At 48.7% G+C, this 13,841-nt stretch overlaps 1 protein-coding gene across 6 annotated transcripts in view; it reads left to right on the plus strand.

The window, feature by feature from the left end:
* Positions 1 to 13,841, plus strand: part of MAPK4 (mitogen-activated protein kinase 4) — a 171,641-nt gene that overhangs the window by 96,329 nt on the left and 61,471 nt on the right. For 4 of the 6 annotated variants that reach the window (XM_016933718.4, XM_016933716.4, XM_063795707.1 and 1 more), the window contains exon 2: positions 6,659 to 8,074. In XM_016933718.4, coding sequence (XP_016789207.1) covers positions 7,529 to 8,074 — 546 coding nt within the window. In that variant the 5' untranslated portion in view covers positions 6,659 to 7,528. Of the gene's footprint in view, positions 1 to 2,715; positions 3,029 to 6,476; positions 8,075 to 13,841 lie in introns of those variants that run through there. The other 2 variants (XM_016933717.4, XM_054672147.2) reach the window with 2 other exon arrangements.

Below are 13,841 nucleotides of genomic sequence, written 5' to 3' on the forward strand. Positions count from 1 at the left end.
AAGGAGCAGCAGCTTCCCCAAAAGCGAACAGGAGAGAGTGATTACCTCAGATGGAAGCTACAGGCTCTTTATAACATGATCTCAGAAGTGGCATCCCATTCTTTTTGCCAAATTCTATTCTTTAGAAATGAGTCAGTGAGTCCAGCACCCACTTAAGGGGAGGGGATGACACAAGGCCTGAAAACCAGAATCACTGGGGCATCTGGGAAGCTGCCTTCCACATCCTCCAGGAGCCTCTCTGACTGATGGGACTCACCCTGCTTCCTGCTACGCTTATAGTAGGGATCACACGGTTGGCCCCTGAATGTTCCTGCATTGTTTCCATAATTATTGTTGTAGTTCCACTCCCCCAATATGAATATAAGCTTCTTGAGGTCAGAAGCCATGTGTCCTACCTCTTCTCACTTTCCATTTAGACCAACCGTGTGCTGAGCAAGTTACTGTCAGATCATCTCAGCCTCAAGTAAAAAAAAATGTAAAAGTCCAAAGCAAAAATGTCTTAAACAGCAGTAGGGCTTAACAGTCTCTCTTGGCAAGAAAGCTGGAGGTGGGTAGTTGCAGGCGTGGCTCAGCTCCTCAGCGATGCCAGCAAGGTCCCACACTCCTCTGCCACCTCCCCACGTGGCCTCAAGACAGCTGCTGCAGCACCAACCCCACTTCCTCTACAACCGCATCCACAAACAGGAAGTAGGATTTCTTGTTGCTTGGGAAGGAAACCTTTTCCCTTAGGACTCCCCAGCAGACTTTCCCTTAGGCTTGTTGACCAGAACAGGATCATATGACCACCCCTAAAGCAATCACTGCCAAGAGGGAATTGTATTACCACAGTCGGTTTAGATTCATGGTCCTCAACAGGGATGGGTTTGGGAGATGACATCACCTCCTGGGACTCCGGGAAATGTGAGTCTGACCCAGGGACCAGGGAGCGCTATTGGCATTTAGTGGGTTGGGATCAGAGTTGTTAAACTTTCAGCAATAGTATATGGTACAATCCCATAAAACAGAGAGAACTGCAGAAGCTGAGGCCGGAGTCATTGTGAAATCACCTGAGTGAGCTTGGAAGCAGATCTTCCTCCCTGTTTGAGCCTTGAGATGACTGCAGCCCTGGCCAACAGCTTGACCTTGAGTCCGAGGCACCCAGCTCAAATGCCAACACCAACCCTGTTGAAAACTGCTGATTGAGACCAGTGATTTTCAACCAGAGGTGATTTTGTGCCTCCCCGACAGGTGACAGTTGTCAGTGTTTGGAGACACTTTCAGATGTCACAGCTTGGGGGTGTGACTGGCATCTAGGAGGCCGAGGCAAGGGATGCTGCTGAACATTCAGCCGTGCACAGGATAGTCCCACTGCTAAGGATCACTTGGCTCAAGATGTTGACAGTGCTGAGGCTGAGAAACCCTGGTTTAGACCCACTGGGAGTCATTCCTGGGTAGGCTCAGCTGCCTGATGGCCGAACCAGACCTGGTTTGTTTGTGAGGAGGAAGCAGGAACGTTTCCTGGGTAGGTGGCCACAGTCAGTGTCAGCTACAGGCCGTGCTAGTCAGGATGCCTGCAAGTCAGCCAGCTCGTCCCAAGGATGCCCAGTCCCTGTGCCACAGGCTCTAGCATGGCTGAGGTTCACAGTTAAAGGTCAAGAACATGATGGAAGGTGGGGGTGTGGTTGTTTAAAATCAAGGGTTTTTTACTCCACTTTTAATATTATTTCAACATTCTATTTCTTGGTTTCTCTTTCCATAGAATGGGCTTACTGTGGCCTCCATACTGGGTTGAACAAAGGCTGAAAAGGTGGCTGCCTCTTGCTTTAATTTGAGACATACCACAAGGTGTGCCTACCCCACATTTTTCCCTCACTGGGCCTGAAAACTCACACTGAGCCTAGGTGGTTTGTGGTAAGAGTCACTCGCTGGGGCTGAGATCATACTATGGCGATTAGAGCGTGAGCGTTGGACTTGGACCAACCTGAGTTGACATCCCAGATTCTTCACCTGCCAGAGGGTGACTCTGGGAAAATCACTTCCCTCTTGGAGCTCCATGGAGGACGATATCAACCTCACAGGGGTGCTGTAAGACCCAACTGAAATAATCAGGTGAAGCCGTTGGCCTCTGGTAAACCCTCAGGACATGCAGTTCCACCATCTTCATCATGTCCTCTTTACCATCTCTCCAGCAGGCTTCTGTTAAAATGCAAGTGGGGTTGCGGAGCAAGGCACATCAGCCATACCACAGAATTGCAGAACTAGAAGGGACCTTTAGGCCAGATTAGGTAGCTTTTGGAGAGCTGGGCCCTGAGGGCATCAAATTTGCATATGAGCTGAACCAAGCCTCACCTCCTAGGTAGCTCCCTAGGAGGCCAGGCCTGGGATAGTGTCACCATGAGGGGCAACAGGAAGACTGAGTCCAAGAGGAAGGAGACAGTGCAGTGCAGGAGGAGCCAGAAAAGGGCCGGGTCCCAACACACTTCAGGACCTGCTTGTGAATGAGCTAGAGGATGTTCCCACGGAGTCTAGAGCAGAGGTCCACGAACTACAGCCCACAAGCCTAATCTGGCCCAGCACCTATTTTTGTAAATAAAGTTTTACTGAAATGCGGCCATGCTCATTTGTTCAGGTATATTGTCTGTGGCTGCTTTTGTGCTATAAAGGCAGAATTAAGTTGTGTTGAGTGGTTTCAACAGAGGCTGTATGTCCTGCAAACATGGAAATATTTGTTATCTGGCTCGTTATAGAAAAAGTTTGCCAATGCCTGGTCTAGAGGACTCCATTCACATAGACCACAGTGACTCATTAGGATCATGAGCCTTGGAGTCAGACTGACTGCGATGTGAATGGTGCCACCTAGAACTGTGCAGTGCATAGCATGCTCAGCTGGAAATAGTGGCTCCTCGGGAGAAGGGCTTCCTGTGAGTTTCAGAGTGTTCAGGAGAGGGGAAGAAAGCAGTGTCTGTGAAATGTCAGCACCTTGCTGGGGAGATAGTTCCTGTGGAAAGTCGACAGCATGAGGTTCGGGAGGATCTGAGCAGACGGGGAGGTAAGTCTAAATTTAGACTTTCCAAAGCTGATTTGTAAACCAAAGCCCCAGGAATCCCAGAAAGGGACAGTTGGCACACGCCATCTCATCTCTGGTTTGCCTCCGCATGTTAAAAGGCTGGATGAGTGAGAGAATAATTAATTGGCCTCAACTAAGCTGTTGCCTGAGAGTCAGTGAGAAAGCAGTTGAGAGCTGAAACTCCATTGTTCAGAGTCCTGAGGGTTGAACTTTCTATTCCTGTGTTTTATTACGATGCCCAGCCATGGAATCGTGGGGACCTTGGCTGCCCTTGCGAGAGTTCCATGCATTCCTCTTGCTGGGTGTCATTCAAGCACGATTGAACGAGTGACCTTTCCATCTCAGACAGTGAATGCCACCTCCCTGGGTTTGAAATCACACCTGTGATTCGGAGCAGCTCTGAACCACCACCTTTGAGCTGAGAATGGTTGGGCTTTGCCCTGAGAAGCTGCACCACACCAAGAGCTGCCATAACCACTCCCCTGCCAAGGTGGACACATCCAGATGCCAGTCTGCTCCTCCCCAGGGCCAATGGGCCCACACCTCTCAGCATATCATGCAAGAAATGGACCACTAACCTTAGACTTCTTAGGCGGTGGATGCCTTGTAATCAGCCCACCTAGGGAGAAAGGCAAAGGGCTTACAATGCAAATTACAGAGGAATTGGAAAGAATTCCTCTGTAAAGAAACAGAGGAAAGAAAGCAACAGAAAATGAAGAGGCTTGAGAAGAGAGGCATAATAATAAACTCAAATGGGAACAGAGAAATGGTCAGACAAGAGGCTGCCTGATTAGAGCACTGAAACTCTAAGAGAGGCAGCATCTAAGCAGAATATGTTACTAAGAGGATTGAAGTTCAGAAATATTAGTTGGTCTGAATGGTTAGGGCTTGTTGTGAGATGCGCCCTTTGAACAATTTCCATGGCAAGTATCACAAGGGACAGTGACCACCTAGGAAACGTGGGCATCACCACTGTGTAGACATAATGAACGGTACTCAGCTCCTTCCAGTCAACGGATATTTTCTATGCTCTACTTTGTGCCCTGTAAGCTACTTGTGAAGCTTACAGTCTAGTTGGGAGATGGACATGTACAAAAAGTTAAATAACAGCCCAGGCTAATGTATGGTAAATGCCAAACACAGCGTACACATGAGTACCACAGGAGTTTAGAAAAGGGAGACATGTCATTGAGAACCAGGATGGATGCTTTAGGAAAGAAGTGAGACTTTGGATTCTGAATGATAGGATTTCAACAAATGGGGGTGGTGGGGAAGCAGGAGAATATTTCAGGAACTGGGAAGATACAAGCAAAAAAGCCAGGCAGCAAAGAGTCTATTTAGCAGCCCACAAGAAAGGTGGAGTGGCTGGAATTGAGGCTTGCCACATTGACATCGTACCTGGCCCCTAAGCTGACAGCATATTGGGAAGACCACTGAAAAAGAGACACACACACGGGATACAGTCCCTCCCATGCATGAGAGGGAAAGAGTTTTAAAAATAAATAAAGCACCTCTTAATTATTCGCTGATTATCTGCATTGCAGCTGATCTCAAGCAAATCCTGCATTCAGCTTGCTTGTGATGTCATCCCCTCTGCTTAGGTGCTCATTCCTCTCTCTGTTTACAACCCAGCAGGAGCTGGAAAGGAAGAAGGCTTAAGCATGTCTCTTCCTAAAAAAAATAATAATATGCAATTGCCTCTTTTTGCTATGCCCTTGGGAGTCAGACCAGGCTTGTGGGGAGAAAGAGAAGCTTCAGTGTAGTTGCCATTACATGACTTGGGCAGCAGGAGTCAAGGAGGGAGAGAATGGGGAGCTGCGGAGGCTCTTTGATTCCCCTGAGTTAGGTATCCAGGCCAACTTCGCTAGCACAGGCCATAGAATCTGGTTCACTGGGTGCTCCCAGCACTGTCTCTTAGTGGCTGGGCATCCTCAAACAGAGTGAATGGTATTCATTTATCCATTCCTCAGATGGATATTGACCCTATGTATGCTGAAAGCACTAAGCTGGTGCTCTCCAAGCCTTGGTATCCTCACCTGTAAAGTGAGAACTGGAATCAGAATCGATGTTTCTCAGTGGAAGTGCTGTTGGCATTCAGGGGTGGAGGGGTGGATGTCAGTGGATGTGCTCTGGGCATTTGGGCGTGGAGGTGGGAATGCTCGGTAGAATGGTTAGCAAATCCGGCCCTACCCATTAAATACCAGTAGTGACTCCCAGTCAAATAAGGTGAGGAGGGCAGTACCATCTCCAGATAAGGACCACGGGCCTTGTTTTCTTAGATTTCTTCCCAGTCTGAAATTCTGTAAGTCTATGGTTGTTTTGTTCCTGGACCCAGTAAAAACATGCAGAACAGAATTACCAAAGATCTGACAAATTATCAGAATCTTGAGTACATCTTATTCAAATGTAAGGGAATGTTTAACTAAACAGCAACAATAGGTAACATCTGTTAAGCAATTACTATGTTCTAGACCCTTGGCAAATTTCTTTCATTAGAAGTCTTTACAGGCGATCTGATTGTTTACTATTTCCGATCATCTGTGTCCCCTAATTTGCCCCCTTAATTTCAGAGCATTGAGTTGACTATCGTTTTTGCTTCATTTATCTTTGCAGAGTTGTGCGAAGTTCAGATAGCAAAGTGTCTCTATAGGAGGCCCTGCGGTATGAGAATAAAGCAGCAGTCTGCCAAGTTCATGCCTTTGTGTTGGATACAGTCTTCTTTCTTTGTGTGTCTGTGGTCTTTATGAACTTAGAAAACCTGCCAGTCTCTTAGACGCTATGATATTACCTTACTTCAGAGATCTGAATTTACGTGTCTAGTTTTGCAGGGTTTTTCCTCCCCACTTAGTTCCTATACCTGTAATTTGAGTCAACAGCCACCAGAGGGCAGGGACAGTGAAGTTTAGATTTGACCCATTGCTTTGAAGAGCGAGGTCACATTGTCAAAAAGAATACAGCTCACCATGCCAGTCTTGATATAGCACTGGGAACTCTGCACCCTGGTTTCTGGGCAAAGAGAGTCCTTTTATTATAGGTGGCAACATTATTTCCTTGTAATTTGGTACATGGGCTTCTTCAACTTACGTGGAAAGCAAGAGATACAAATGTCATTACATCTTAGTCCCTGTGAAAGCCTCTTAAAATGTTCAAAGACATTTGTAAAAGAAGGAAGAAAAGGAACCCAAGTGCAAAAACACGAGTATCGATCCTTTGTTTTCTGTCTGCAACTCATTGCTTTCTACTCTCACCCTTTCTAGCTAGCGCTGATGTGTGTGTTTGGAGAGCATAAAACAAATTAATTTTGCAAAGGTCAGAAGGGATAATTCTCCACCGTAATTTGCACATGTTAACCTTGGGGGAGCAGGCACTGACATAAGAGGCACAGCATCTGATGGTCTTATCAAATCAATCCATCTTCTGTCTCTTCCAGGGGAGTGCTACGCACAGCAGGAGGGTGGCTGGGCAGTGCAAAGCCCCGGAATCCCCTGAGCAAGCAGTGTTTCAGCTGGCTGGACAGATCAAATAACACTTGGGCTGGTTAACAAAAGACGCAAGTGGGAAGGTGTTGGAAGCCGGAGTGTGGAAATTTACCCAACGTTATTTCTTTGACAGGGAAGGAGACTTGGTCTGAAAGATGCCACATTCCTGCAGCCTCTCTGGGTGCAGTGGAATACAGTCTTGGGCGAGGTGGCGTGGATGAGCTGGCGAAAGAGGATGCTGCCCACATCCAAAGGCTCCAGAGGATCCTGGCCTGGCAGCTGAGCTCCCCTGCATTTGGAACCTCAGGCGTAACTTGGTGTAGAGCTCATGAAAGGTGCTTGTGTTTCTCCAGCTTTTTTCACCAGTGCTTACCAGACTGGCTCAGGTTTTGGAATCTAAGGTGAGCTGGTAGAAACGGGAGAGGTAGAAAGAAGCCCCTGGATGCCTCCAGAATTCATTGATGGGATCCCTGCATACTGCTTGGAACACAGAGAGAGGCTGTGACACAGCTGAGCTTTGGAGCATCTTAAGGAGCTCAGCTCAGCAAACAACTCTTGCATTTCAGCCAGAAAGAGCCTCTTGTAACAAAGTATTCAAAGGGGAGAGTTTCTGCATCTTTTACTTTGCAGTCCACTATGGTAGAAAACTTGACATTCCATAGATAATGATACTGGGTTTTCTTTCCAAGATGCCAGCTTTAAAAGAAATATGAGCCATTCTAAGCTTTAAGAAGGGTTCAGGAAACACAGGAATTAGTAGACAGCCCTCCCAATGCAGGTTAAGACGACAGCCTGCGCCCCCAACTAGCACAGCTCAGCGAGCATGGCCATATGCCATTCTCGTCTCCAGAGAGCTGGTGGCAGTGACCTCACTAGGAGAAAACACATCCCTCAGCCGTGGGACTTGACAGAATGAGGTGTGCGAGGGAGGCCGCTAGCCGAGACTTGGCCTTTCCTGACTGCCCCTGTGTTACCTGGGCAGCTCCAGATCACTGAGCCCACAATGGCTGAGAAGGGTGACTGCATCGCCAGTGTCTATGGGTATGACCTCGGTGGGCGCTTTGTTGACTTCCAACCCCTGGGCTTCGGTGTCAATGGTTTGGTGCTGTCGGCCGTGGACAGCCGGGCCTGCCGGAAGGTCGCTGTGAAGAAGATTGCCCTGAGCGATGCCCGCAGCATGAAGCATGCGCTCCGAGAGATCAAGATCATTCGGCGCCTGGACCACGACAACATCGTCAAAGTGTACGAGGTGCTCGGTCCCAAGGGCACTGACCTGCGCGGTGAGCTGTTCAAGTTCAGCGTGGCCTACATCGTCCAGGAGTACATGGAGACCGACCTGGCACGCCTGCTGGAGCAGGGCACGCTGGCAGAAGAGCATGCCAAGCTGTTCATGTACCAGCTGCTCCGCGGGCTCAAGTACATCCACTCCGCCAACGTGCTGCACAGGGACCTGAAGCCCGCCAACATCTTCATCAGCACAGAGGACCTCGTGCTCAAGATTGGGGATTTCGGGTTGGCAAGGATCGTTGATCAGCATTACTCCCACAAGGTATGTCTGGCTGGAATGATGGATACTGGTGGTCCACAGAATCCCCAAGAATACTTGCAGCATTCCCAAGCTATTCCTAGCTCCACGGTAGTCAGAGGACTAGAGTTAGTAATTAGGGGAGGCTGGAGGGTGCTAGGAAGATCACTAGCCTGAAAAGTTGTTGGAGGCGTGGAGGGAGATCTGGTTCTTGGTCTTGGCTCTGCTATGTGGCTTTGATCACCCTGAGCTGTGCCAGCAGAAGCTGGACTAGACGATCTCCAAAATTTCTTCCAGCTCTAAATTCTATGGCTTGAAAACTATGTGGTTGGTGAATTTGCCTCTAGCATCTTCTTATCCCTGCTGTCCACTTAGCCATCCCATGTCCTTCCTGTGTGCTCAGGACACACCCTGAGGCTTCCCACCCTGTGAGCCTCATGCTCTGGTTGGTCTCACCTCCCTCATCCCATCCAAGCTGACCCATTCGGTGTCCATTTCTCTCAGTCAGTGGACAGCAGGCACAAATTGTTGATCTGATGAGCTAATCCTTCACTGTACCTTATCCAGCTAATGACTCTGTTCTCCTGGGTCCCGTGATGCTCTTGCTTCTCAGTGTGATGTGAAAGCCATGGGTGGCAGACGGTACTATTGCGATTCCCCGTGGTGGGTGCTAAATGCTCCACCAACTGCAGGGATCAGAGCTGACCCGGCCACTCTGCTGGAGACAAATGTCACACTGAGTTGTTCTCAAGGGCCCAGACCTCCTCTTACCTGATCCATTCCTCTCTTCAGAAGCTGGGAGTTCTCTGACATTCCCTTCCTTCCCCTGCCCTGGGTTCCTGCCACTTTAGGGGTGCCTCTGAGCCCCTCAGCATGAGCATGTTGCCATGTACCCTGCAACAGAGCTGGGGGCTGGGTGTGGCTTCCAGCCTCCTGCCCAAACCTTGATGCTACAAAAAATGTTATTAGAATAAAACATCTCCTTGGGATTAGGTGTACAGTAGTCTGTTATCATCCAAGGGGCTGGGGTGGGTCATGAAAGGGGAGGGTGGTTTTGAGCTTGAACATGCTTTGGCTGTCTCCCTGAGCCCCATTCCTCTGCCCTCCTTTAGCACCCCCACATAGAAGGGCACTGGTCTGCCCTCTACAGCTGCAGTGCAGGGCATCACAGGGGGCAGGGAGCAGGGCTCCCTGTCCTACCCTCCCTGGCTGGAACTTGGGCTCCAGCCCAGGTTTCAGACCCCAAATCAGCCCAGCTGGCTCTGGCTCCTTGGTGCCACAAATTACTCAGTGACCTTAACCATGAGCCTGCCCTCTGCCCCACTCCTGCAGCCAAGCCATCTGTCAAAACTGACAGCCAACTCTGTAGGAAGGAATGTCCATGGGCTGGGGCCTGGGGAGGCAGGGAGAAACAGTGCCCTTGTATCTCTTTCTAATTCCTTGAACTGCTTCTTTTTTCTCTTTCTTCTAAGGAGCAATGACTCCAAACCACCAAACCAAGGGTTTTAATCCAAATCTGTTCTTACTTGGTAAAAAACCTAGAAAATCCACAAGACTCTTATATGTGGGATGCACAAAAACTACCTTCTGAATTGGAATAAACCGGTACATTTGAGTATCATATGATGAAAGAACCTGATTAAGTGAGCTGCAACAAGGAAAGAGCTTAAGACAGCACATAGTAGGGCTTTAGGAAGGTCCAGGAAGATGGTTTATTGTGGCGTAAACTGGCTATCGCAATAATTCTTTGGGGGTGACATGGTGTGAGCAAAGGACCCTTTAGGAGGAGTCAGAGGTCCGGGTTCCTTCTAACAGTGCTAGCTTGGACGTAGATAGTCACTTACCCCCTGGGAGCCTCAGTTTCCCCTCTTTGACAGGGATAATAATTGTGCTCTGTCTGCTCCTCTGGCTTATGGTTAAGAATCAAAATGGTCCATGAATGTAAAATTCCTTGGAAAGCAGTCAGGACTGCATCCATTCATTTAATGGATATTTGCTGAGCCAACATCAAACCCAAGCTCAGTGCTGGGAGCTGGAGAGACCAAGGCTCACACGATTCCCCAGCAACCCTGAGGGCTGGGCTCAGTGTTATCCTGTCACTTGGGACTGGAAGCCACTTCCCTGGTTGAGACTTTCATTTTCCCAATGTAGAGGAATTTTGATGTTCTGACTTGCTCTTATCGGGTTCTCTTTAATAAAATTCGCTGTGGGAGGTTAAAGAAATCACTGGAGGCAGTTATGAGCCCAGTAGGTGCTCACATCATCCCTGCAACCCCGTGTTTGGCAGATGCCACCCACCCCTACCCCACCTCCTCCCTCATACACTTTCTGCTTTTAGCTTTCTGCCCTCTCTTCCCACAGTGATGATGAAAGGCTTTATATTTGGTGCTTTTATTTATCCAATGTGCATTTAAATCAGTTCTCGTTTAATCCCCATAATGCTGTGAAGCACTTAGGGCAAATGGTTCATTTTAAAACAGAGAGAAACGGCTTTCTCAAGCTTACACAGCTGATATGGCCAAAGGACACAGGATCTGAGGCCTCTTCCTCTCCTGGTGGAGGGTCTCTCTGAGCGCTGTCCCCTTCATGAAGTCTTTCCGGATTCTGGGTTGGAATTAATCATTCCTTTCTCTGAATTCCCGTGGCACTTTCCCCATCCCATCATGGGTATCTTCTAACACTCATCACTCTCTGCTCTGTCCTAGGAGTATTTGAGTCTGTCTCTTTGTACTCTCCCAAGCTGAGAGTCCCTTGGCCCCTTGAAAGCTGTCTCTCCTTCTTTATGGTTCCCCTTCATGGATTCTGATCACTGTACCTAAGACATGGCCCTCAATCAATTTTGTTGACTGTATTGAACAGATGGAAGAATAGTCATCTACTAGCACATTGCAGAAAGGGAGCTGTTGGGTTCATTGATTTTGTGTGGTTGGAAGGGTTGACTCTCAGAAAAAGAGCACATACTTCTTCCAGACAGTAGGTTGGTTGTGGTCAGATGTGTACATCTGGGGCATGCATCTGCTCTCTCCAGTGTGCTTGGAGGATGCTATCTACACACAAACTTCTCGAAACTTAACCCCTTCTAAAGTTTTATGGATCTCCACTCCCTTTGAAGAAGACCATGCTCACCTGGGCTGCAGCGAGTGCCTTTGTGTGGGACAAAAAAATGCCCCTTCTCCCTGGCTGAGACAGCCCAGGGCCAGCGATAGGCTTAGTGATCCAACTGGAGCCTTGTTTGGAAAAATTCTCAGAACATTTTTCCTCTGCTCTCACACCACAACAACATACCCAGAAGACTTCTGTGACCTCAAAACCTTGGGGATTTCTCCCCACCGGCAAGCTAGCAATCAGTTCTTCAGTGGACACCAGCTGGGTGTCCCCCAATTCAATTCCAACACTATTTACCTGGAGATAGCATCAGATCCCACATGTTGAGGGACACAAGACTGCCCCCTCCTTCCCACGAGTCATATTAATAAGTCCGTGCCTCCGGAACTTCTGATGGACTGGCTTCAAGTTGGGGTTCCCATGGTCCCCTCTTTGAGTTTAATTAATTTGCTAGAGGAGCTCACAGAACTCAGGGAAACACCTATTTACATTTACTGTAAGGGTTAGGGTTAGGTTCATGTAACACTTCCTTACATTTATTAGGAAGGACATTTTCAAGGATACAAATAAACAGCCAGGTGAAAAGATATACAGGGCATAGTCCAGAAAGGTCCTGAGCACAGAAGCATCTGTCCCCAGGGAGTGGGGGCGCACCACCCTCCTGGCACATGGATGAATTCTTATTCGCCCACCCAGCAGTGTGCAGCAGCCTGGTCCTCATGCCTCCCATCTTTCTCATGGGTGGACAGTATGTCTCATTTGCTCCCACATCCCCTCCTCTAGCGCAGGGCCTGACACTGGGCACGTGCCCATTAGGTTCATTTAGTGAAGGAGATACCAAAGGAAATGGCCTTCTCTTCTCTAATGAGCAACTGGCCACGTCGAGGTTTCAAGTTGCAGTCAGGACGCATGCTGGGTGTGTGCCCCCTACTGCACCACCCCTGGGGGTCTTGGTCTTTGCAAGGTCTAGGGACCATGTAGAGGCTCCTGCAGCCCACACTTGGGGAGATGGTGTGGGTGGCAATGGAGGATGTTCCCTTTCAACAGGGGCAGTCTGGAAAACACTGCCTCTGTGTTATTCTCGCTCATCTCGCCAACTGCATGACCTTGGGCAAGTCCTTTTGCTCATGTAGTTTATCCCTAGAATAGATCTGTAAAAAGACCTCACACCCATGTTGTCCATCCCTGGCTTTTCACAGATGACAAAACTGGAAGGGAAGGAGACTCGCTCAAGGTCACGCAATGAGCGGCTGAGCCTGGGTTTTGACTCCATGTCCACTGTTTTCTCAGAGCTTCACTTCCCAATTGTCTTTTCTGCCAAATCGGGAGAGTCAGGCCATTCTGCTTATTTCATAGGATTCCTGTTAGAGTCAAATGAAAAAGCGTGGCTGTCAAAGTGCATTCAGATGTACGCAGGGCTAAATCACTAACCAAACTTTGCCCAAAGAGATGCCACGGTAATGCCAGGCAGACACCAGATGTCAGTTTCCCCTTCACTGAGATACGGACCCCACTCCTGACCCAGTGGCCTTGAGGCGAGTCTTGCAATCCCACCTGAGGGTGGCTTCTCAGCCCGTGGTCCTGCGACAAGCCCTTTCTACCGCTTCCTCTGCAGGCCCGCTAATGAGTTCTCGTTGTTTGTGTTGAGAAGAGGCAGCTGAAGGATTGGAGTGTGCTTTCTTCTGAATTTATCCCATTAGGAAGTAGACTATCTCAAAAGAGAAAAAAAATGTCATTAAGACTTCACTGAGCACTGTGTAAGGCTTAAGAAAGGTCAGGAACCACCTCAAGAGTATGCGGAGGTCCTGAGGAGCACGATGACAGCTTGACTCACGGTGAGAGTGCGTTGCTCCAGGAAGGGCCACCTCTCCTCCTACCATAGAGTCCTCGCTGGGGCTGCTGGGGGGACCACCTACTACCCTTGCTTGTAGCACTTATTTTACCCTGGGCTCACTAAACCTGCTCATCTCCACTACAACATTCAAGAACTGTCAAACTCCTGATCCAGTAACCTTCTATGACTAGCGTGCATCATGGCATTTACAGTAAAGCTAGCCCTCTACGGCTCACACCTCTGACTGCCAAAGGCACATATAGAGGCCCCATTGCCGGGTCTATCGTTCTTGCAGCAGTACTTCTAAAATTAGGTGGGTATGGTATAATACAAGTTACTTTAATTCTAATCCCCTGGCAGAATTTATAGCATATCCATTCCTCATTCTATCTCTCTAAGGGATAATCATAACAAGTTCTATTTGCTTCTGACAGACTGACCTAAAATCACTCATTGCAGCCGGGCGCAGTGGCTCATGCCTGTAATCCCAGCACTTTGGGAGGCCAAGGCAGATGGATCACAAGGTCAGGAGTTTGAGACCATCCTGGCTAACATGGTGAAACCCCGTCTCTCCTAAAAATATAAAAAATTAGCCGGGCGTGGTGGCGGGCACCTGTAGTCCCAGCTACTTGGGAGGCTGAGGCAGGAGAATGGCGCAAACCCGGGAGGTGGAGCTTGCGGTGAGCCGAGATTGTGCCACTGCACTCCAGCCTGGGCTACAGAGCAAGACTCCATCTCAAAAAAAAAAAAAAAACACTCATTGCCTATTCTTTCATAAGCCACATGGCGCTTGTCTTTTACATATCCGCCTTTCAAAGGGGCAGTAAGCAGAAAATACCCAAGAAGGAAAGG

The sequence above is a fragment of the Pan troglodytes genome, chromosome 17 (genome assembly GCF_028858775.2).
Source record: "Pan troglodytes isolate AG18354 chromosome 17, NHGRI_mPanTro3-v2.0_pri, whole genome shotgun sequence".
In the NCBI taxonomy this organism is placed as follows: domain Eukaryota; kingdom Metazoa; phylum Chordata; class Mammalia; order Primates; family Hominidae; genus Pan; species Pan troglodytes.